Source organism: Taudactylus pleione, unplaced genomic scaffold, assembly GCF_031769625.1.
Source record: "Taudactylus pleione unplaced genomic scaffold, aTauple2 ptg000004l, whole genome shotgun sequence".
Lineage (NCBI taxonomy): Eukaryota > Metazoa > Chordata > Amphibia > Anura > Myobatrachidae > Taudactylus > Taudactylus pleione.
This window is the reverse complement of record NW_028284407.1, coordinates 4,079,077-4,104,920: the sequence shown is the minus strand read 5'-3', so window position 1 is coordinate 4,104,920 and position 25,844 is coordinate 4,079,077. Positions and strand designations below refer to the sequence as shown.

Sequence of the window (25,844 nt, the reverse complement as noted above, 5' to 3'; positions counted from 1 at the left end):
AGCATCCCAGGAAAAACAAGATAAAAGATGCAGAACCCAATGATTAATGAAAGACCCCTGCAGCAAAAGCCATTGTGGTGTTAGATTTTTAGGAAATCTTGCAGCCAATCCAACACCCTCAAGCAGCAATTTAAACAACAATCAATTACCAAATCACAGAACGCTGATCAATACTATGCGTCAGACGTCAGCCTCTCTTTATCAGATGGCTGAGCGTGGATTTCAGCCTTGTGATATGTGGCATCAAACTGATCTTTCTTATTTCTCTTGAAGAAGCCACACTACAAAGAATCAAGGTTATTAGATACATTTAAAGTTTTGTACTGATTTGCGGAGGGAATTTAACAGAAAAGCAAAATAACATCAGTCACAGTGCATGAATAAAACTGAGTATCTGTCGCACCCACAGTATCCATATTATGGGCTAAGCCGTAACCAGCCCATCAATTCACTACTTATATCACTCAAAGAGGTTACCCTTTCCTAGGGACTTGATAAGCTCATGAAAATTAAATTACCTGAACAAAATGGCTGCCTACACTGTAGGGTAAAGTCAATCAAAAAGGCGATGTGCCACCGAGCAGTAATTGAATCTCCCCCTTTGTGTAGGCGGCCGGTGCACTATAAAATACGCTTCAAGAGGTAACTGAAATTGACCAAGAAGAGATTCAGAAAACCACTTAGAATAAGGGTAGGCTTCCATCAGCTCTTTATAATTATAATCAGCAGGAAGTGTAGTCGATCAATACCCGGAAATTAGAGGAAGCTTTTACGACACTGGAACGGGAGATCATTGCACAGATAGGGCTTGATATGATTGCAGGAGTCATTGTATGTTCCCCTCAGAAAAATAAAATCCTGACAATGGGTACGGTTATCTCTAAGCCGAGCAATCTGAAAATTAGAGTGATTATAAAAGAATTACTTGTCAGGAAAATCCGTTGTCTATAGTTGTGCTGTACAGCGGATTCTCAATGCTCTCCTTCAGGTTTTAACTGTAATTTCCATATCACTGAGCTTAAAGGGAACATGGATGAGAGGGTGAAAGTGAGATATTATGGTTGTGGTTACTGTCATGTGTATATGATTACAGATGGTGGCAAATTCAGGGAAAATGAAGCTTTAGTTATGGATGGGTTGTGGTGGAAATGTGGGATAGAGTGGCAAGAACCTTCAGCCTTTTACCCAAAAGGAAATGGCCCCTAACTGCAAAATACTTTATCCAATTTTTTGTTGTTTTTTTATGGATAAAAAACAACGATGTATTGTCTTCGCTGTAGAACCAAAGTTTGTGTTTTGCAGAAACCTGCAGCAGTGTTAGAAGATAAATACACAATAATACTGAAGTACACAGCGCCTGTGTTATCACAGTGTACTGAGACGGCACAAGGCTTCGGGATCGGCGATCACTATGGCAACACATGCTGCCTATTAAAAATGTAACAGGTGTTAAAATACAATGCATTGTCCCTGCACAATGCACTATTTAAAGAGAATGGAAAATCCTTGTTGCATTGCAATATTTATGGGCGGAGGGCATGGCCGCAGATGGGTGTACCTTGTTGGAGATGGCATGCTAGAGTAGGGTGTGAAATAATAGCAGAGTGCTCCTATCTAAATCTGGCATTGCCCTCTGCAATTAGGCATGTCGCACTTCTGGCGAGTGCCTCTGCCAATACACATGGCAATACAGCGAGGGCGTTCCATCCAGATCACAAGTAGAGTGGAAACAACTTATTCTTGTAGCGGAAGGCAGAGGACAAGCTACTTACAATTACCTGAAAATCATTTCACTTAACTGAGGGACTTTGTGAGCATACCCTTAAGAGAGGCACCTGATATTCTAGGTTCTTAGAATGCAATTCCTGTGGTGTGTGGGAAATATGACAGCCATAATTGTACTCACCTTCCATAATAAAAACACTAGTAGTGCAAGCATTAAAATTCCTGCTAATATAGCAACGAGGACAATCCACCATGGCACCCCAGTATACTGTGTCTGCGTCTTCTCAGGGAATACCGTTACACGCACCTATACACAGATAAACACGGTAACTGTACAGATGTAAATCCTGCTACTACTTTACAAGCACATTTAAAAGACATCCACTTATTGTGCAGTAAAGCCCCCAAAGTATTATTGTTCCACACATTAGACAGTAAATATTTTTGAAGATATCAAAAGATACCATGAGCGATATCGTGTAATGTGTCCCCGGCAGTGATGTGCTCAATGTCCCTAACGACATTGAGCACACACTGAACGATATATCGTTTAGTGCCGGCACCCTCCCTCATCCCCGGACCTGCACAACCTGACGATATCGTCAGGTTGGATAGCAGGTTCGGGCGATGAGCGATGTCGTAAATGGCCAGCGGGAGCGTGCATCGCTGGTCGTTGACGGCATATTGACTGCACAATATAATGAACGATTGAACGATATCGTTATCGTTCATTATATCGTCTAGTGGATACGCGGCTTAACTGATTTCTTTGTAACAATGAGGCAGTCTCTAACATGCAGAGCACCCTATTATACACTGATGAGCCCCAAAAGGGTGCTACAGTCTGTCTATAGGTGCGTTTCTGTATCATCACTAGACTAAGCAATAGGGGGTAAATCATTCAGAATGAGCTTACATATTAATAACATTCCCAAGTAAATGCTCCTACAAATAAGAAGTTTATTCACATTCAGTATGTATATAGAGCAGGGGTGGGGAACCTTTTTTCTGCAGAGGGCCATTTTGATATATATAACATTATTCGAGGGCCTGGTGGAGGCCATGCCCCTCCAAGTGATGTTAAACAGTGGCGAGACCACAATCGGCAGGTATTACAGCATTGCCCGGAGCATCCTGAGGATGATCCGGGGAGGTGTAAGGGCAGCGGTGTGATCTTCTGAAGCGTCCTAAGGACGCTCCAGGTGGCACTACTGCATAGATTCTGGCTGCAGGGTGCCACTCTAGGCACCCTGCTAGCCAGATGAGGCAAGCAGAGAAAAGCTCAGAGACCATACCAAATGATTCTGGGGGCCTTATACGGCCCCCGGGCCTGAAGTTCCCCATCCCCGATATAGAGTAATGAATCAGTATAATGTTCCTACTCATATATACTATACATTACCTTACCTGGTAACCTTCATTTGACAACTTAACATTCTCAGCTGTTGTATCAATACTGATTGAGGCTTTCACAAGGATATCTAGATAGTTCATCTTTGAATATTCCTGTTACCGAAGGGAAAAGACAATTAGCAAATGGAACTCAGTACATTCTACAGAAGTGGGACAAATAAAATATATTGCCGCAATGTTACCTCAAGGAAAGTGCTGTTCCATAGCCTGGATCGAACATTAATGACTGCATTACTGTCCAGACCCTGTAGAGGGCACCTAATTAACACGCACTTGGCATGGTTCTCGCAGTCCTGGAAACAATAACAGACAAAATTAACTTGTAATCCTCAGTTAAATGAGAAATTAAACTTTAAATGTAGTATTACACTCCAGTCCATTATCAACATCTATAGCCACCCCACAGCACACAAAGGGCACGTGATACGGGAAAAAAAGCTGAACTGTTACAGCTAATTATATTATCTATGCTTGGAATGACACCACAGACAGTGCCCCAGAGTATAAAGGGGTCTATTTACTAAGTAGTTTTAGATGACAGAGTGAAAAGTGATTTTTCAATAAATTAATCATATTAGGGCTGATGCAGAGATGAACTTTCTCCCATTCGCCGAGCGAATCTTGAGTTTTTTCGAACTGCGCATGGTCAGGAAACCAATGGGTCTATTTACTAAGCAGTGTTAGGAGACAGAGTGAAAAGTGATAAGGTGCCAGCCAATCAGCTCCCAACTGCCAACTCACAGGCTGTATTTGAAAAATGACAGTTGGGAGCTGATTGGCTGGCACCAGGGCCGGTTCTTCCATTACGCATGGTATGCAGCTGCGTAAGGTGCCACATAGTGAAGGGCGCCTCAGCTGCTTACCATGCGGGCCGCGGGCAGACTGTGTTTGCTTTAGCAGCTGATGAGAGTCAGACAGACTCTCATCGGCTGCTGCTCCCACTGCCAGAGCCGGACATCTTCCGGTTCCCGCAGTGGGTAATGGGAGTGATGTCATGACGTCACTCCCATAATGCAAAGCGGCGGACGGAGGAGCTGATATCGGCGGCGGGACCAGGAGCGGGTTCCAGGTTTTTTTACGTCTCTACTGCGGGGGGCGGGGGAAGGTGGAATACTACTGGGGGCACTACAAGGGGGGGAATACTACTGGGGGCACTACAAGGGGGGGATTACTAGGGGGAATACTACTGGGGACACTACAAGGGGTGGAATACTAGTGGGCAGGGCTGCCATCAGAAATTCTGGGGCCCGGTACCAACACAATAGGCAGGGCCCCTGAATATGGGGAGGGGGCACAGGGAAGACAGGCTGGCTGAACAGTGGGGGGCACAGGAAAGGCTGGCTGGTTATGGGTAGGGGGCACAGGGAAGGCAGGCTGGCTGAACTGGGGGGAGTGCAGGAAAGGCTGGCTGGATGTGGGTAGGGGGCACAGGGAAGGCAGGCTGGCTGGACATGGGGGGGGGGGGGGGCACAGGAAAGGCTGGCTGAACATGGGGAGGAGGCACAGGGTAGACAGGCTGGTTGGCTGGACTAGGAGGGGGGGCGCAGGAAAGACTAGCTGGACTGGGGGAGGAGCAAGGCAGGGAAGGCTGGCTGGCTGAATGGGGGGCTGGACTGGGGGGAACAGCGCTGGCTGGACTAGAGAAGGGGGGGGCACAGGGCAGGGTCAACATACCTGCGTTCTCCTGAGAGATTGTGCCCGGCTAGCTGCGGCGAGGAATGCACAGGGCGGCTGGCAGGTGCCAGGGAGAAAGCATCAGCGCTGTGAAATTCAACTATGGAGTCGGACTGGAGCCGTCCACCAGCATCCGCGCCACTGCAGCATCTGAACTACGCAGCCGGCCGCGAGCCAATCACAGCTCGCGGAACGGCAGCCAATCAGGAGCGGCCGCTCCTGATTGGCTGATAAGGAGCTGCTGCTCCTGATTGGCTGCCGTTGTGCGAGCCAATCACAGCTCACGGACAGCTCCAGTGGGTACTGCATAGTTGAAATTCCACAGCCATCAGCGCTGATGCTTTCTCCCTGCCCCCTGCCAGCCGCTGTGTGCATTCTTTGCCGCTGTCAGCCGGGCCCCCTCTGTCTCCGGGCCCGGTACTAGAGTCCCTGTAGTCCCCCCCTGATGGCGGCCCTGCTAGTGGGGACATTACAGGGGGTAATACTACTGGGGGCACTACAGGGGGGGAATACTACTGGGGGCACTACAAGGGGGGGATTACTACTGGGGGCACTACAAGGGGGGGATTACTACTGGGGGCACTACAAGGGGGGGATTACTACTGGAGGCACTACAAGGGGGGGGACCACTACTGGGGTCTCTACAAGGGGGGGCTACTACTGGGGGTACTACAAGGGGTGGCTACTACTGGGGGCACTACAAGGGGGGGGAATACTACTGGGAGCACTACAAGGGGAGATTACTACTGGGGGCACTACAGGGAGGGAATACTACTGGGGGCACTACAAGGGGGGGGACCACTACTGGGGGCACTATATACAGGGCACTGCATAGGGGGTACCACTACTGGGGGCACTGCATGGAGGGGAGTACTACTGGGGCACTATATAAGGGGAATACTACTGGGGGCACAAGGGGCACTGCACAGGAGGGACCACTACCGGGGGCACTGTAAAAGGGGCACTGCATAGGGGATACCACTACTGGGGGCACTGCATAGGGGGACTACTACTGGGGGCACTATATAAGGGGAATACTACTGGGGGCACAAGGGGCACTGCACAGGGGGGACCACTACCGGTGGCACTGTAAAAGGGGCACTGCATAGGGGGGCGCCAAAAAATATACTTGCTTACCAAAAAATTTGGGCTAGGGCCGGCCCTGGCTGGCACCTTATCACTTTTCACTCTGTCTCCTAACACTGCTTAGTAAACAGACCCAAAAGTAATATAAGAGCACTGATTTAAAGTCACATCCATTAACAAGAATGGAACTTTAAATAAGTGTTCTGTAACACGCCGTCATGGTACCAGCTAAGCCCTTAAAAGTTATTAGCTGCGTATGCAGCATCGCGACATTGCGCGCAGTTTGCTAAAATCGCTAGATAGAGCTGGATTCAAACATACTCAGAATCAGGTGCATAGCGTAGACGCTGACGTATTTGGGCTGAATTAATATCCGCGAGAGTACCCTCACCAGGAACCAGTGACATTACTGACACCCATACCCACAAGCTGAATTAATAAGCTATATTCTAGTGAATACCAGTTCAGACCATGACTTAGCTGAGACCAATAGGGTGTAGGCAACTGGTGCAGTTTATCATATTAGCCAAATGCTAAGTAGGACTATAGTGACAAAAACAGCCTGTAAATACCTTGAGGGAACTAAAACAAGATCAACTGTGGTCACTTTGCCACTTCCATAATAAATGCGAATTTCCACCTGTAGTCAAAGTTGCCCGCATCTATGTGACTGCAGTGACCCAATATATCAGCGTATTTGCACCAGTCATATCTGTGGTGCAGGAGATCTGGCTGCAGTTAGACTGATCAGTTCATACGCTCACTTATGAATAGACCGCATACCATCAACTCTCCCACAGAACACTTATTCTACTTGAGAAAGCCCCGTTGCCATCCAGTTACACCCGCTATGACTGGGATCGGTATGATTCCGAATTACCCATAATTGCCCGCAGTTGCGTATGCAGGAAATGACACATGGGGCAGTTTGCTAAATATCGCGAGATCCATCCACAGATGGGAATGAGTCACAACCCTGAATCAGGCGCAAACACTATAAACGGCAATCAGTATGGCCTCACTACCCTTCTTTATGTGTACAAGTGCGCTTACAGGTCTGCCTAGAGGAATTCACGGTGCCCGCCAGCTTCATGAGCATAAAATCAACCTGCGACTACATTTGAGGGTTTGCGCATAATGGAATTAGTAAAAATGACCCATCAAAGTCCAAAATACTACTACTTCAACACCTTCATTTCATTAAACATTAGTTTTGGGGAGATTCAAATAACACACTGTTGATAACCCTGGGAAGGGGTTCCCGCAGCTATTCAGCACGTTGTTAGGATTTCTTCTAAGCTGCAAGGCTGTTTTCCGGCTTAACACGGCGCTGACAGCCTCACGGCCGGTACTGTAGTCGGAGAATGCCGGTTCACATGACTATACACCCAGGTTAAGTCGCAAGAACCGGCATTCTCAGGCTTAGGTTGTAACAGTTGGACTAAACAGCGCGCTGAATTGAATAACTCCCGGACCAACTTCCCAGCGCTATTCAACTCACGCTTAATTGAATCGCCCCCTTTATTACAGGTGTCACATTTGTGAATCTGATGGTTTTTATAACACTGACTGGCCAAGGTATGCCTAAATATATGCCCTCCTGCAATACAAGTGCAACTTAAAGGTGCAAATCTACCCTCTCCAACCTTTCATTATCATTCAAGGCTCTCACACTCACTTACAAAGCCCTCACCCCTTCCTCTCCCATTTACATCTCTGATCTCATCTCCCTTCACTCTTCTGTCCGCCCTCTTCGCTCACTTAATACACGCCGCCTTTCATGCCAATTGATTACTTCCTCCCACTCCCGCCTCCAAGACTTTGCCCCGTGCTGCTCCTCACCTTTGGAACGCCCTCCCTCTCCCTATCAGACTCTGCACCTCTCTACCATCTTTCAAACGAGCTCTTAAGACCCACTACTTCATTAAAGTCTTCCAGCTCTCATCCTAACTTGCTGCTACATCTTCCTTTCTCCCGGCCCACCCCATTCTGTGTCACTCCTGTTTGTCTTCCCCTCCCTTAAAGAATGTAAGCTCTTTCGAGCAGGGCCCTCTACTCTCTTGTGCTTCTCCCTACTGTAATTTAATTTATCTCTTACTAGCCACTAGGGCAACTAACACTTGGCTGCTTATGCGGGCGTTAATGTCACTAATATAGCAATGTTTATCCATGTCCTGTCCTGTATTGTATTGTAAGTCAATGGTTACTTTTTTGTCTATGTACTTTGTAAGGCGCTGCGGAACACTTGTGGCGCCATATAAATAAATGATAATAATAATAATAATAATTTAAATAATGTTATCTCATGAACTTAATCTGCGCTGAGCACACAATGGGCCTGATTCAGACCTGGACGGTATCTGTAGTCCGTTCGCAATTGCCAATGGTTGCTAATCTGCGCATGCCTATGCATTGCAGTGGGCATGCGCAAACTACACAGATCCCTCGCTCGCCCAGCAAAACCAGCCCAGCAGAGTGAGTGACAGGAGAGGCCGTTTGTGGGTGGTGACAGGGGCAGTCCAGTAAAAACGGGGGGTTGGAGATGCGAACGCAGGCATGCCCGAGTGTTTCAACACCGTTTTAGAGGCGTGCATAATTAACAGGCAGCGTCAGAGTACACGTCACCAGCCATTTTTTTCCTCAGTTTTCCTCGCAATGCTTGCGGTAAAAAAAAGCTACCACAAGCACTGTGTTCACATCCGACAGTGGTCGATGTACCAGGAGATGACGTGGGGCAGTGGGCGTCTCTGCATACGCTAAGGGGAGTCGGCATACACAAAGTGAACGCTCGTACAGGTACGATGGGCGTGCTTATGCCTTGGCGAGCGATCGCTCCCAGCCGCATCACTTTCAAATATTTGCATACACATCATGCGAACGTACGCTCATAGCGACCGGGTCTGAATCAGGCCTTATGTCCCTGATTCGCCAAATTCATCTACCGCCATGTCGCCCATACAAATCCATTTTTACTTGTCTGTAACTCACGGACATTCGCACAAAACCAGTGTCATGATAGCACAAAACAGCGTGTGCACGGCGGAATTACACTTCTGCAGCAATAAGAACGTATTACTAAATCTCACCAGTGTCAGGTATTTCCTGTCAGAGAATAGAGAAAACGGCCTGCCGTCCACATCTGTCTGCTTTTCCGCTAACTCACGCCTGTTCCGACTTTTACCAGATTCCTGTCAGGAAGTAAAAACACTATATAAACTTCCATGATGTCTCAAAGTGAACATTATCATTCTTTTACTCATATCATATGTACATTTCAATCTCACACAAAGGTCAGCGGCAACATACCAGCACTTTCAGTCGGTTAATTTCATTTGCTGGTTGACACGTGACCTTGTCCATTCCTTTGGTATCTATATGTACAATGTAAAGCAGCCATTTTCCGTTGTTGATTTCTTTTGGCCATTGAATGTCTAAAAATGCTGTACCGAGTGCTTTAAGAGGGCGTCCAAAATTTGTGACCTGTAATGTAATTGAAAAATAATAAAAATCTTTTAGAAAGATAAAAACCAACATATAACAAAAATAGGCATATAACTGTGTGTGTGTGTGTTAGGGGGTGACAGTGTACCGGTTCTGACATACAGATGCAGAAAATGTGCCTTAGGGCAATATATGGTTGTCTTGTATAATATATATAGTGGGTATTGCTAATATATGCTTATTTTTATGTGGTAACTAGACTCTTCTGATGGCTAAGGGGAAGGTTACCAGGGCTATTTGTAGCCATAGAAGCTTTTAAGAATAATTACATTTAAGTAAAGCGCCAACTATGTGAAACCTTTTCTTAGAGGTTAAATTTAAAAAATATATATATATTAAAAAAAAAGTGATATATAAACCATAAATTGAAATTAGAGAAGAAGAAAAAATATTGGGCGCACAAATGGCAACTGCTAATATTATTTCCCCTTACAGATGTGTCCACAAACACCTATTCTCAAATTGCGCCAGATAGCCTAGTTTGGCGCACCACAGATTTTGCGACTAAGCCACGCCATGCCCCTCACCAACGATTTTTACCATAAATTATGTGCCTCAGTTGCGTTGCTATTGTGACAAAATGACAATGCACGGGTACCCTGGGCGCTGGTGCCGGCATCGTGTGAAGCTGCTGTGTGCAACTCTGACGCTAAGCTGTGTAAAAAAAAAAAGCAAAAGTCGAAGGTTCGATACGAGTCAGCCACGCCATGCTACCACGCCACTCATCATTGGGCTTAATCTGCCACTTAGATCCAATATCTTTCTGACCAATATACTACTCCTGAGTGCCTAATACACTATGGGGCATATTCAATTGGGCGCGAAGTTAAGCAAGGTAAAAATTCCAATCTTAAAAAAGTGGTCGCGGGGTTTTCAGCTCTGAAAACCCCACGCTGCGTAAAAGAAATTAAAAAAAAGAATCTTCACGGCTCCCGGTGGCCTCCTCTCTTTTCTCACTGGAGAGGGGGCTGCTGGGCGTTCCAGGGGCTGCTGAGAGGCTCCAGGGGCTGGTGGGATGGGCAAGGGCTGCTGGGAGATGTAGTTCTCCCAGCACCCATTCCGGGGGGCCACACTGACACTGGGGGGGACACACATACACATGGATATACACACTTATGCACAGACAATCACTCATACACAATGACATACTCACCGCTGCTGCAGTAGTCCAGGATCCGACGATGGATGAAGAAGACAGCACTTCGGAAGGTGAGTAATTACTGACTAATTAAGCAAATTGGAAACTTCAAATTGCTTAATTAGTCCAAAGGGGGGGTTCCGCCGGGGTGCCAGAGCAAGTCCCGCTGATTTTTCCTAAAATTATCGATTTTAGAAAAATCACACTTGCTCTGTAGGTTAGTGATTTTAATTCTCCCGGCGCGATAAATAAGGAAGAACCTCGCAGGTACGGGTTTTTTGCGATTCTCACACACAATTGAATATGCCCCTATAAGCGACCTTGTATGCGGCTACAATGCATATAAGATGCTACATTTAGGAAGAAGTACGAAAGTCCAAAAACCGCTACCAGAACATTTAAGTCGAGCCATGCATTTTACACCATATGACGCAAAAAGGACCAGTGTAAGAGGATGCAAAAAGGATCCGTGTATGAGACAACATGCTGCTCCTGAGACAGGATAACAGGATCCCTAACTTCCTATCACATATAGCCCAGTATGTGTATTTTTACCCTGGTATATAGGTGAAATGTTTCTATGTATTATCTTTATAGTTGATTTATGTACAAGAAATACTCCAGGCCAGGAACTGTGACTTCATACGGTCATATATATCCTGAGACGACAACAAAAAGGCTCATATATTTACTTTGCTCAATGCTATCTGTATGTTTATGTTTCCTGCATCTGATATTAATGCAAATTTCTGCTGAAAGATAAATATGATATGAAACTATCTGTGTTTTTATGTGAATTGTTTCCGGTTTTACAAATACATTTATTTTTTAAACACGCCAATTCTCATTGTAGTTTCTTCTTAAATTTTGCAGATTTAAAATTGTTTTAGAATAATATAGTAACTTTTCAGTGCTCTTTTTTAAAATTTACTATTGTTTCTTATAGGTTGGGACTCTGGGCCTGACTCAGTAAGGATCGCAATAGTGATTACGCACACAGTCTCACTGTGTAGATATGCTAATGATTGCAATCGCAATGCCATATACAGCCTAACATAAGGACGCTCCCTTTACCTTACACACATCCGTAATCCTTAGCAAGACTGCAAAACCATCAGTAACATCGAACACCATCGGAGTCACACGCACACTTGCACAAGGTCTGACCTTACTCAGGAATTGCTAACCTCATCGCACGCAGTGAAAGTCCAAGCTGCGTATTGCATAGCAGTATTTATGCACGCATGGGTCTGCGTAGTCACTGTGATCGCAGTCCCGATCGGAGTGGACTATTCGCGCACACGCACTGCGGTGCATACACATGTATAGAACGCAACAATCGGCCGATTGCATGTGTAATTGCAGTTGCAATCGGTAATGAATCATGCCCACTGTTTTCTCATGTTTTCCTATGCAAAGCAGTCAGCAGGGGGAGCTCTAAGGTCATAAGTGAAATGAAGCTCTGTACCTCAGAAGACTACACTATAATACTCACTCTGAACTCAAAATTAACTAAACTTCCAATTTCGTCCTCTGTCTTCATAGCGCTTTCTCCAGCAACTTGTCCTCCAAAGTACACCTGAGAGGGATTGGCAACCCTGGTGATGGCAAAGGATTAGTATAGTGCACATGGAAATAGACAGTATTGTAGTTTAACAGGTTGTGCCGTACAACAGCCCTTCTGCGCCAGTTACCATTTTAAGTGTAAGAAGAAGCATTGCCAGTGGTTACATAAGGGTTTTTTTCTGACAATAGGATGACCACATTTTTTTAAATCAAAACAGGGACAAAACCGTGAAGCACAGCTGCACACAATCTTCACATGACAGGCACAGACATCTTATCGGGACACACCTGGCGCATGAGGTGCACTGCAGGAGGAGGAACTTTTATATCATCTTCCCTGACAGTGAGGCTGTTCCAGCACCGTCATTAGTGAGAGCACAGAGCTCGCATTCAGAGAGCAGGAGCTCAGTGATGTTACTAAACTGGGGAGAACAGTCAGGACATGCCCTGTGCAAACGGTCCGCCTTGTACACGTAAATCAGGACGTCAGGCATAACCGGAGGATTCAAACTTCTGCTTTAAAGAATAAACTTACCCAGATACAGAAAGTAGCAGTTCAACTACCACTCGAGCCTTAGCAACTACGGGTCCTAGGTCAGCTTGAGAACTGGTCCTGCATAGGTGAAAAACAATTTACAGTCACAAACACATACATTTTCTCTATATTATCAATGTATTCTAAATTCAGCAATAATTTAGTCTGACGCACTAAACATATTAATAATTTAAATTAAAATATTGATGATTCACATCAATAGGAACAAGGGCGTATGGCTGGTATCAAGACTTCTTTGCAGAACCAGGAGTTAACCATTTACTGGAGAGCTACAAAATAGATGGACCTGGATACAGCACTTATTATAATAGTGCACTGCACAAATGTACCATACAGTAGCCCCTAGGGCCTGATTCAGCAAGGATTGCAACTGCCATTGCGCACGCCATCGGCTCACTGTTGCATTCTGCGCATGCGTATGCATCGCAGTGCAAAAACGCTCCACTCAGTATGCAGCTTGTGTACTCACAGCGTGCGATGAGGTTAGCAATTCCTGAGTAAGGTCTGACCTTGTGCAAGTGTGCGTGAGGCTGCGATGGTACTCGATGTTTCCGATGGTGTCGCAGTCTTGCTAAGTATTACAGATGTGTGTAAGGTAAGGTGGGTTAACATATCATCGCAGTGAGGGCCTGATTCAGCAAGGATTGCTCATGCGATCGCGGCAGCAAGCGTGTAAGCAGTTCTGCTGCTGAGAGTATGCTAATATTTGCAATTGCAAATCACTCGCACGGACCGCATGCAGACGCCCACTTCCCCTCTCTCACATCCGTAATACCTTGCAATCCATCCAAAACATCGGTAACATCAAAGTACATCAGAGCCGCTCGCACACTTACAGCAGGTCAGACCTCACTTATAAATTGCAAACTTTCCTGTACGCAGGTAGCACTGAAGCTGCGTATGCCACCGTAGTGGCTGATTATGCATGGCCCTGTAACAGCGTTCAAATGCACTGGCACGCCTGCGTTTATCTGACCACCCTCCCGTCACCACCCCCAAACGCTTTTGTTCTGTCAATCAATCTGCGTGATCTCCATGATAGCAGTGAAGCATTTGCGTATGCACACTGTGATGCGTACGCATGCACAGTACGCAATAATCGCCCATCTGCATACGCGATCACAATAGCAATCCTTGCTGAATCAGGCCCTGAGACCGCGTGTGTAATCTCAGCCGCAATCACAGTTGCGACCCTTGCTGAATCAGGCCCTGAGACCGCATGTGTAATCTCAGCCGCAATCACAGTTGCGACCCTTGCTGAATCAGGCCCTGAGACCGCATGTGTAATCTCAGCCGCAATCACAGTTGCGACCCTTGCTGAATCAGGCCCTGAGACCGCGTGTGTAATCTCAGCCGCAATCACAGTTGTGACCCTTGCTGAATCAGGCCCCTAGTCCACAGCTGCAGAGAGGGGGATAAGGACAAGTCACTGTCAGCGTCTGAACACGTACATTGTTTCTCACCAGCATATCTTTTTATATTAATAAAACAAATCCTGATAGCATTTTCTCACTTACTATTCTACAGTAAGTATAAATACATAAAGCATGAGGTTAGAATTCCTTTATAGACAATAATAATCCCTTTAAAATGACTATATGGGGTTTGGTATAAAAAATTGACGCTCAGAATGTTGACATGTTCTGAATGTCGACATGTTGCGAATGTCGACGTGTCAAATGTTGACATTCAAAATGTCGACACTGCCAGAATGTAGACAGTTGCCATGTCGACCATGCAGTTTTTCCATAGACCTATCCCTAAACCTAGCCCCCTAACCCTAAAATCAGGAAAATCAACTATTGTCATTCTGTCCATGTCGACATTCTAAATGTAGACATTCAGACAATGTCAACATGGTGTCGACATTCTGAACATATACCACAGGGGTTCCCAACTACGGTCCTCAAGGCACACTAACAGTCCAGGTTTTATGGATAGCCATAGTTGAGCACAGGTATTTTATTATTAGTACCTTAGTTATTTTGATTTAACCATCTGTGCTGAAGCCTGGATATCACTGAAACTAGGACTGTTAGTGTGGGAATCACTGATATACCAACTATGTGAAGGCACACCTGCCAGCAGTTCTGATGTTTGACTCAAGGGGGCCTGTTGGGAAAGTAGGGCGGCATCATCTGAAATTGATGTGCTTTGGGTATAATTGGCCAAACTGTACTAATTTGTCCTGATCTATAAACTGGGACAGTGCAGACAGTTGTCAGCTATGATGTAAGCACAATAATTGTAGCTACCTGTAATACTGTCCTGTATTCAGCGGAAACTAAGCAGTGGAGACTAACTACAGATGCCAATGCTACATCAATCGTACTTTCAGTAAACCTTAATCTATTACACTGTAAAATACCTAATTGGTATCACCGCACCTTCTAGCACAAGAAGTATAGAACATCAGCAAATATCACATCAGCAAATAAAACACACGTACGTTTCTAACGTCAGAGGAATCTGCAGCTCCTTCGTGTCAACTGATATTTCGTTAGCGCTCAGAATCAGAAGGAAAGATATCTGGAGGAAAATAAAAACATACTGATGTTAGTTCAACTATTGTGCGTTTGTAGAAATGGTCCTTTATTAAAATATTTTTTATAGTTCAATTCAATGGTTCGTCTACCTTCAGATGACTTTAATACATTGGTTTGTACTTTGTACATACCTCCAGCAATTTACTAGAAACATTGATTTGTAATTCTGGCTTATTATATGCATCAGGCAAAGTTGTTTACTTCTATTGGCGGAGTACCGGGACTATTGTATTAGTTAGTTAGGTACGGGGTAGCAGTGGCCCCATGGAAGTCTGCTGCCAACGATGGATGGTAGAGGTTGTGTAAAACGCGCCTCCAAAAGGTGGAAGACACATTTAGGTAAAGTTCTGCCTGTAATTTGCCATTTCAGCTTTACAAGCTACTCTATCGGCCTATGAATAGAGTTTACTCAGAAAGGCTATTGTATTAAACATAAATAAATGAATCAAATAATCACTTACATTGGCATTTCTTTTGAAAGGATTTCCAAGATCACACTCAACTTTTGAACCGTTTTGGTTAGATGTGCACAAATATCGTTCCTGTATTTTTTTATTTGAAAGCAAAAATAATAAGAAAAAAAAAAAGAAACCGGTTATCCGCAGAACACCCCTTTTTTTCCTGCTCACAGAGTAGTGCTTTTTATTACTTACAGACGTTTTAGTCAGGTTCTTGGATGATGAAAAAGACAAGGTGTTTGGTAAATTTGCAATAATTCTAGCTTCATGGGCATCGTCACCGTCATTTTTGGGATTGTTTGGATCCGATGGATTATTTGTTACTGTAATTTCGAGAGCGACCTCTCTCTGATTTTGAAGAGCCAGTACCGGAACGCCGTTCTCCCTGGGGAGTCAAACAAGATAGTAACAGTAAGTTTTGGACAGAAAGGGCACCAATACATTTCAAGTTTACCTATCACCTGTGTTGGAGGCAGCAATTTGTGTACTGAGCCAATATCCAGTCTAGTGTGACATCATTGAAACATGAGGCACAAGGCCTCAGTGCTGTCAGTCGCTCTCAGGGGTCTATTTACTAAGCAGTGTTAGGAGACAGAGTGAAAAGTGATAAGAAAGTGATAAGGTGCCAGCCAATCAGCTCCCAACTGTCATTTTTCAAACACAGCCTGTGAGATGACAGTTGGGAGCTGATTGGCTGGCACCTTATCACTTTTCACTCTGTCTCCTAACACTGCTTAGTAAATAGACCCATTGGTTTCCTGACCATGCGCAGTTCGAAAAAACTCAAGATTCGCTCGGCGAATGGGAGAAAGTTCATCTCTGCATCAGCCCTAATATGATTAATTTATTGAAAATATTGAAAAGTAATTTTAGCACACCGCTTACAGGCGCAGCCATTATATGAGCCACACCGTCAATCACATAATCGGCTGTCTAGTCTAATTTTCATTAGCCTTTATTTGAATGGCGCCACAAGGGGTCCGCAGCGCCTTGCAGAGTACATAAGCATAGACAATGCAAACACAAGAACACAGTGCAGAACATGGGATACAAGCTATGGACCCACTGTTACATAGGTACTCATAATACCCACAAAAGCAGTGTCGGCTGAACTTAAAGGTTCAGTGAAATTGTTGGCAGCGACGAAGAGATGGTGGTATAATTGAGGGAGGGAAAAGCACAAGAGGGAAGAGGGCCCTGCTCCCGAAAAATAACAATCTAAAGGGAGGGACAGACGTAAAAGGGAAAGACTGAGTGAGGAGGATAGATCAGTGGGTTAGAGTGAGAGCAGGAAGGCTTTAGTAAAGAAGTGGGTTTTGAGAGCCCATTTTAATCTTTGAAGAGGGGTGGAGAGTCTGATAGGAAGATGAAGAGAAACAGCACAGGCAAAATGTTGGAGGCGGGAGTAAGAAGAGGTATCGGTTGGGAGGAGAAGTGTCAGTCATTAACTAAGCAAAGTGATTAGGCAGGTGTGAGGAGGGAGATGCAGTTAGAGATGTAAAGCCGGGTACACAATATACGATATGTTGTCCATATCGTCCACATCGGGCAGTGTGTACCTGACATGTCGCTGACGATACCGATGTGTACCTAGCCGATGTCGTCCGTGGTGGGTCCCGGCATCGGCAGGTGCACACACACTTGCCGATGCCGAGAGCGACAGCGGGGGCCATTTGGTAGCATGACTCCCGCTGATGATATTGCCCGTCAGACCTACATGCAGGAGGTGAGGAGTTTGAATTGTATTCTGAAGGGGAAGAGGAGCCAGTGTTGGGCCTGGTGGAGAGGGAAGGCAGAAAGAGTTTGTTTGGAAATGGAGATGAGCCAAGCAGCAGTTCTGAGGACAGATTGGGGTGGAGAGAGGTGGGAGTCAGGGAGGCCAGATAAGAGGAGATTGCAATAGTCCAATCGAGAGATGACCAGTGAGTGGATGAGGGTGTCCGTTGTCTCTGAGGTGAAACAGGGTGTGATCTTAGAAGATGGGAGTGGCAAAACTGGGAGGGGGCTGAATTTGGGGTTTGAAGGAGAGGCCTGAGTCGAGGAAAGCTCCAAGACAATGGTCTTGCCGGATAGAGATAATATTGGATGCTAAAAGAGCTGTTAAGCTCTCCTAAGGAGGGAGTATAAAGGGAGGACAGAAGGGGACCAAGAACAGAACATTGGGGGACACCTTCTGATAGTGGAAGAGGGAGAGAAGTGGAGTTATGAGAAAAGACAGCGAAAGATCGGCCAGAGAGGTGGAGGAGAGCCTGGAGAGGGTAGTGTCATGCAGACCAAGGGAAGTCTAAGGTGACCTTGAGTTTGACATGCCTACTCTAATACAGAGCGGCTTGTGTGGATGGATCTGACATATCAAAAATACTATTTTTTGATAGACTTCACTAAAGCTTGTTACTTGGAGCTTCCTTGTGCATTGAGTTGTAGCTTCTACATATAATATAGACTTTAATATGAAGACCACAAGAACACAGCGTACATCTTTAGTTGGCTGTAGGTGTCTGGTCCGTCTTTACTGAAGAATTTGTAAGAGATCTTCATGTTACTGTTACAGATGTTATCGTCACCGCATCCTTCTTTCAAAAACTGCGCCTAAAAGAATTTATATTTAAAATTAACCACACACAAATAGATCTGGTTGATAAGTTTCTTTGGTTGCTTACAAACAAAACGGCTCCATGTGAGGAGCCAAAACAATCATTTTACTTAATTAAACCCCTATTAGATATGGAATGGTCTGACTAGATACACTGATCAGCTGATGACAGATAAATTGGAGATTAGCTGACAGTCTAACTGGTTTGCTGTGATGCACCCAACTCCATAAGGCTGATCACCTGCCTGAGTTATAAATTGGTTGTTATTCTCCAGTGAGTTAAATATATGATGCTGCTCACAAGTCTATCAGAGGCATTTTGGTATAAATTCAGAGCACTGAGTGTTACAGAAACAAACCTGCTCCACCCTAGGTTTTAGCATTCGGCCTCACCCTCTCATACAAACTAATTTGTCAATGGGACAAACGTACATACAGTACTGTAGCATTCCCAGTTTACAGTCCTTTCATTTTGTAAATGGTGAAAAATATTTTTGTAAAACACAAAAGGATAAAAGCATACACTGCAGGAAATCTGGTGACCTGATTATTTGTATTTTAATGGCAATTGGAAAAGATATGGGGTAGATGTACTAAGTCTTGGAGAGAGATAAAGTACTATCAAATCAGCTCCTAGCTGTCTTTTTCCAAACAGAGCCTGTAAAGTAACAGTTAGAAGCTGATTGGTTGGTATGTTATCCCTCACCAAGGCTAAGTTCACCTCCCCTTATGTTTTGTAGGTTTCTTGTAGTGTAAAATAAGGGCACTCATATCTGTGTATATAAAACATGAGTTGAGAACAGGATACACATGTACATATAAACAACTTCATAAAAGTATTGTTTCACAAAGAAATAAATAAATAACTGACTGACTGAAGTAAAGCTTGGATCACTATATTATTGCCCCATTCAAAATGTACAATGTTCCATTCAGGTATGTCTGTCATTTTTATTTTCACATGCCAGTCACCATAGTCTGCTTCACTATTGGTGGCTGAAAATGCTGAAACCTTACAGTAACCACACACACATTCCCCACCAGAAGCAATCACTCTTATTCCGCTACCTAACAATCACCATACACACATTCCCCACCAGAAGCAATCACTCTTATTCCGCTACCTTACAGTAACCACACACACATTCCCCACCAGAAGCAATCACTCTTATTCCGCTACCTAACAATCACCATACACACATTCCCCACCAGAAGCAATCACTCTTATTCCGCTACCTAACAATCACCATACACACATTCCCCACCAGAAGCAATCACTCTTATTCCGCTACCTTACAGTAACCACACACACATTCCCCACCAGAAGCAATCACTCTTATTCCGCTACCTTATAGTAACCACACACATTCCCCACCAGAAGCAATCATTGTTATTCCGCCACCTTACAGTAACCACACACACATTCCCCACCAGAAGCAATCACTCTTATTCCGCTACCTTACAGTAACCACACACACATTCCCCACCAGAAGCAATCACTCTTATTCCGCTACCTAACAATCACCATACACACATTCCCCACCAGAAGCAATCATTCTTATTCCGCTACCTTACAGTAACCACACACACATTCCCCACCAAAAGCAATCACTCTTATTCCGCTACCTTACAGTAACCACACACACATTCCCCACCAGAAGTAATCACTCTTATTCCGCTACCTTACAGTAACCACACACACATTCCCCACCAGAAGCAATCATTGTTATTCCGCTACCTTACAGTCACCACACATACACATTCCCCACCAGAAGCAATCACTCTTATTCCGCTACCTAACAGTCACCATACACACATTCTCCACCAGAAGCAATCATTATTATTCTGCTACCTTACGGTAACCACACACACATTTCCCACCAGAAGCAATCATTCTAATTCCGCTACCTTACAGTAACCATACACACATTCCCCACCAGAAGCAATCATTCTTATTCCGCTACCTTACGGTAACCACAAACACATTCCCCACCAGAAGCAATCATTCTTATTCTGCTACCTTACAGTAGCCATACACACATTCCCCACCAGAAGCAATCATTGTTATTCCGCCACCTTACAGTAACCACACACACATTCCCCACCAGAAGCAATCACTCTTATTCCGCTACCTTACAGTAACCACACACATTCCCCACCAGAAGCAATCACTCTTATTCCGCTACCTAACAATCACCATACACACATTCCCCACCAGAAGCAATCATTCTTATTCCGCTACCTTACAGTAACCACACATACATTCCCCACCAAAAGCAATCACTCTTATTCCGCTACCTTAAAGTAACCACACACACATTCCCCACCAGAAGTAATCACTCTTATTCCGCTACCTTACAGTAACCACACACACATTCCCCACCAGAAGCAATCATTGTTATTCCGCTACCTAACAGTCACCATACACACATTCTCCACCAGAAGCAATCATTATTATTCTGCTACCTTACGGTAACCACACACACATTTCCCACCAGAAGCAATCATTCTAATTCCGCTACCTTACAGTAACCATACACACATTCCCCACCAGAAGCAATCATTCTTATTCCGCTACCTTACGGTAACCACACACACATTCCCCACCAGAAGCAATCATTCTTATTCCGCTACCTTACAGTAGCCATACACACATTCCCCACCAGAAGCAATCATTCTTATTCCGCTACCTTACAGTACCCACACACACATTCTCCACCAGAAGCAATCATTCTTATTCCGCTACCTTACGGTAACCACACACACATTCCCCACCAGAAGCAATCACTCTTATTCCACTACCTTACAGTCACCACACACACATTCACCACCAGAAGCAATCATTCTTATTCCGCTACCTCACAGTACCCACACACACATTCTCCACCAGAAGCAATCACACTTATTCCGCTACCTTACAGTAACCACACACACATTCCCCACCAGAAGTAATCACTCTTATTCCACTACCTTACAGTAACCACACACACATTCCCCACCAGAAGCAATCATTCTTATTCCGCTACCTTACAGTAACCATACACACATTCCCCGCCAGAAGCAATCATTCTTATTCCACTACCTTACAGTCACCACACACACACATTCCCCACCAGAAGCAATCATTCTTATTCCGCTACCTTACAGTAACCACACACACATTCCCCACCAGAAGCAATCATTCTTATTCCGCTACCTTACAGTCACCACACACACATTCCCCACCAGAAGCAATCATTCTTATTCCGCTACCTTACGGTAACCACACACACATTCCCCACCAGAAGCAATCATTCTTATTCCGCTACCTTATGGTAACCACACACACATTCTCCACCAGAAGCAATAATTCTTATTCCGCTACCTTACAGTCACCACACACACATTCCCCACCAGAAGCAATCATTCTTATTCCGCTACCTTACGGTAACCACACACACATTCCCCACCAGAAGCAATCATTCTTATTCCGCTACCTTACAGTAGCCATACACACATTCCCCACCAGAAGCAATCATTGTTATTCCGCCACCTTACAGTAACCACACACACATTCCCCACCAGAAGCAATCACTCTTATTCCGCTACCTTACAGTAACCACACACACATTCCCCACCAGAAGCAATCACTCTTATTCCGCTACCTAACAATCACCATACACACATTCCCCACCAGAAGCAATCATTCTTATTCCGCTACCTTACAGTAACCACACACACATTCCCCACCAAAAGCAATCACTCTTATTCCGCTACCTTACAGTAACCACACACACATTCCCCACCAGAAGTAATCACTCTTATTCAGCTACCTTACAGTAACCACACACACATTCCCCACCAGAAGCAATCATTGTTATTCCGCTACCTTACAGTCACCACACATACACATTCCCCACCAGAAGCAATCACTCTTATTCCGCTACCTAACAGTCACCATACACACATTCTCCACCAGAAGCAATCATTATTATTCTGCTACCTTACGGTAACCACACACACATTTCCCACCAGAAGCAATCATTCTAATTCCGCTACCTTACAGTAACCATACACACATTCCCCACCAGAAGCAATCATTCTTATTCCGCTACCTTACGGTAACCACACACACATTCCCCACCAGAAGCAATCATTCTTATTCCGCTACCTTACAGTAGCCATACACACATTCCCCGCCAGAAGCAATCATTCTTATTCCGCTACCTTACAGTACCCACACACACATTCTCCACCAGAAGCAATCATTCTTATTCCGCTACCTTACGGTAACCACACACACATTCCCCACCAGAAGCAATCACTCTTATTCCACTACCTTACGGTCACCACACACACATTCACCACCAGAAGCAATCATTCTTATTCCGCTACCTTACAGTACCCACACACACATTCTCCACCAGAAGCAATCACTCTTATTCCGCTACCTTACAGTAACCACACACACATTCTCCACCAGAAGCAATCATTCTTATTCCGGTACCTTACAGTAACCACACACACATTCCCCACCAGAAGCAATCATTCTTATTCCACTACCTTACAGTCACCACACACACATTCCCCACCAGAAGCAATCATTCTTATTCCGCTACCTTACAGTAACCATACACACATTCCCCGCCAGAAGCAATCATTCTTATTCCACTACCTTACAGTCACCACACACACACATTCCCCACCAGAAGCAATCATTCTTATTCCGCTACCTTACAGTAACCACACACACATTCTCCACCAGAAGCAATCATTCTTATTCCGCTACCTTACAGTCACCATACACACATTCCCCACCAGAAGCAATCATTATTATTCCGCTACCTTACAGTCACCACACACACATTCCCCACCAGAAGCAATCATTCTTATTCCGCTACCTTACAGTCACCACAAACACATTCCCCACCAGAAGCAATCATTCTTATTCCGCTACCTTACAGTCACCACACACACATTCCCCACCAGAAGCAATCATTATTATTCCGCTACCTTACAGTCACCACACACACATTCCCCACCAGAAGCAATCATTCTTATTCCACTACTTTACAGTCACCACAAACACATTCCCCACCAGAAGCAATCATTCTTATTCCGCTACCTTGCGGTAACCACACACACATTCCTCACCAGAAGCAATCATTCATATTCTGATACCTTACAGTCACCACACACACATTCCTACCAGAAGCAATTATTATGATTCCGCTACCTTACAGTCACCACACACACATTTCCCACCAGAAGCAATCATCCTTATTCCGCTACCTTACGGCAACCACACACACATTCCTCACCAGAAGCAATCATTCTTATTCCGCTACCTTACGGTCACCACACACACATTCCCCACCAGAAGCAATCATTATTATTCCGCTACCTTACAGTCACCACACACACATCCCCCACCAGAAGCAATCACTCTTATTCCGCTACCTTACAGTCACCACACACACATTCCCCACCAGAAGCAATCACTCTTATTCCGCTACCTTACAGTCTCCACACACACATTCCTCACCAGAAGCAATCATTCTTATTCCTCTACCTTACAGTAACCACACACACACATTCCCCACCAGAAGCAATCATTCTTATTCCGCTACCTTATGGTAACCACACACACATTCCCCACCAGAAGCAATCATTTTTATTCCGCTACCTTACAGTAACCACACACACATTCCCCACCAGAAGAAATCATTCTTATTCCGCTACCTTACAGTCACCACACACACATTCCCCACCAGAAGCAATCATTCTTATTCCGCTACCTTACGGTAACCACACACACATTCCTCACCAGAAGCAATCATTCTTATTCCGCTACCTTACAGTAACCATACACACATTCCCCACCAGAAGCAATCATTCTTATTCCGCTACCTTACAGTACCCACACACACATTCTCCACCAGAAGCAATAATTCTTATTCCACTACCTTACAGTCACCACACACACATTCCCCACCAGAGCAATTATTATGATTCCACTACCTTACGGTAACCCCACACACATTCCCCACCAGAAGCAATCATTCTTATTCCGCTACCGTATAGTCACCACACACATTCCCCACCAGAAGCAATTATTATGATTCCGCTACCTTACGGTAACCACACACACATTCCCCACCAGAAGCAATCATTCTTATTCCGCTACCTTACGGTAACCGCACACACATTCCCCACCAGAAGCAATCATTCTTATTCCGCTACTTTACAAATCATTTATTCCACACATTCTAGATTGTACATTTATTTGGGTAGGACCATCTTTACCTTCTGTTTCGTGTCCTCGTACATTGTTTTGTATTAAGATCCCCTAATGAGTCATATGTTGTAGATTTATAAATATATGGTAATGATAATATATGTAGGTGTTTATTTTCACAGTAGAAACAAATAGTTGGTGAATAATGTACCTCTGCCGTAGCTGTTTTGGGCTCATTTGCATTCTGGATTGGCAACAGTTCTGGCAGTGAGCTGCTTTGCCTCTTCTGCCGACGTGCACTCTTAATATCTACAGTGACCGACACGGGAATCTGCCGCAGTTTATCCTTAATATTTTCCTAAGAGATTATATAATCGTATAGTTAATATTACACATGATATATGAGTAAACCATAACCTTATAATATTTAATTTACCTTTTTTTCCGACAGAAAGTGATGTTAAATAAATTACATAAACCAAAATTATTTTTATAAAATTAGAAGATGTAAGGGGGTAATATATAGTTAGTACTACTGGATCTATCACTAAGAGATATAATTTACCATTAACGCAACCAATTGAGAAACAAAAACTTATTATTAAGACTCCTTAAAATATTCTACAACACAAATCCTGCTGTCAGAGACATCGCCTGATTATTTCTCTGGCCTTACGTGTATTCATTAAATCCCAACAGGGAGGACAAACACCTACATGGATACTGCCCCCCATGGTACATGGTTTGTATATCCTATAAAAAGAATCACAGGAGCTCTAAATCTGTATGTTTAGAAAATCTAACAAATTTAAATTTTCAGAAATAAATTATTAAGACCTAATGAACAATATATAACATCAATACAAACAAAAGTCATATCATGACTTTAATTAGTTCATCAAACTACAGAATTGAAGTAGTGGCTGCCATTTTGTCCTTGAAGTTGAACCAATATTTATCGTGCGGTGAGGTCAATGGCTGGGGAGGCACAGATGGAGATAGGTCTGAGTGCTGGGAGCCTGTCTCACCCCCCTACTCACTGTAACTCTCCTCTCACTACACTAAGCTTCAATGTCCATTGATTCTCCTACCTGCATCACTGTTTTCTTTTGCTGCTGCTGCTGCTGCTTGAGCTCTGATCTCTAAACACTGTAGTGGCCTTCCTGATCACATAACACATCCAACGTGTCCATCAGTGCTCAAGGCACACCCCTCATACTCAGAGACATGCACGTATATGCTCTCTTTCTGTCCAGCTTACTGTCCGTGGTGTGGCCCCGCCTCCAACTCAGAAGCGAGGCAGAGCTGTTGCTGCCTCATCTCTTGTCTCCCTGTAGACCCAGGGAGCTCCACAAAGCTGTTGAGTGTTAA

The 25,844-nt window shown here is 44.5% G+C and overlaps 1 protein-coding gene across 2 annotated transcripts in view; it reads right to left on the bottom strand.

The window, feature by feature from the left end:
* The window catches only part of ITGA6 (integrin subunit alpha 6), a 109,349-nt gene that overhangs the window by 5,375 nt on the left and 78,130 nt on the right, over positions 1-25,844 (bottom strand). Inside the window, exons 13-25 of one of the 2 annotated variants that reach the window (XM_088471094.1) lie at positions 24,685-24,831; positions 18,140-18,252; positions 15,859-16,048; positions 15,667-15,747; positions 15,109-15,188; positions 12,639-12,716; positions 12,033-12,135; positions 9,205-9,378; positions 8,985-9,086; positions 3,321-3,431; positions 3,133-3,231; positions 1,907-2,032; positions 150-281 (exon numbers count right to left, since the gene is read on the bottom strand). In XM_088471094.1, coding sequence (XP_088327220.1) covers positions 174-281; positions 1,907-2,032; positions 3,133-3,231; positions 3,321-3,431; positions 8,985-9,086; positions 9,205-9,378; positions 12,033-12,135; positions 12,639-12,716; positions 15,109-15,188; positions 15,667-15,747; positions 15,859-16,048; positions 18,140-18,252; positions 24,685-24,831 — 1,512 coding nt within the window. In that variant the 3' untranslated portion in view covers positions 150-173. The remainder of the gene's footprint in view (positions 1-149; positions 282-1,906; positions 2,033-3,132; positions 3,232-3,320; positions 3,432-8,984; positions 9,087-9,204; positions 9,379-12,032; positions 12,136-12,638; positions 12,717-15,108; positions 15,189-15,666; positions 15,748-15,858; positions 16,049-18,139; positions 18,253-24,684; positions 24,832-25,844) is intronic. The other variant, XM_088471154.1, reaches the window with a different exon arrangement.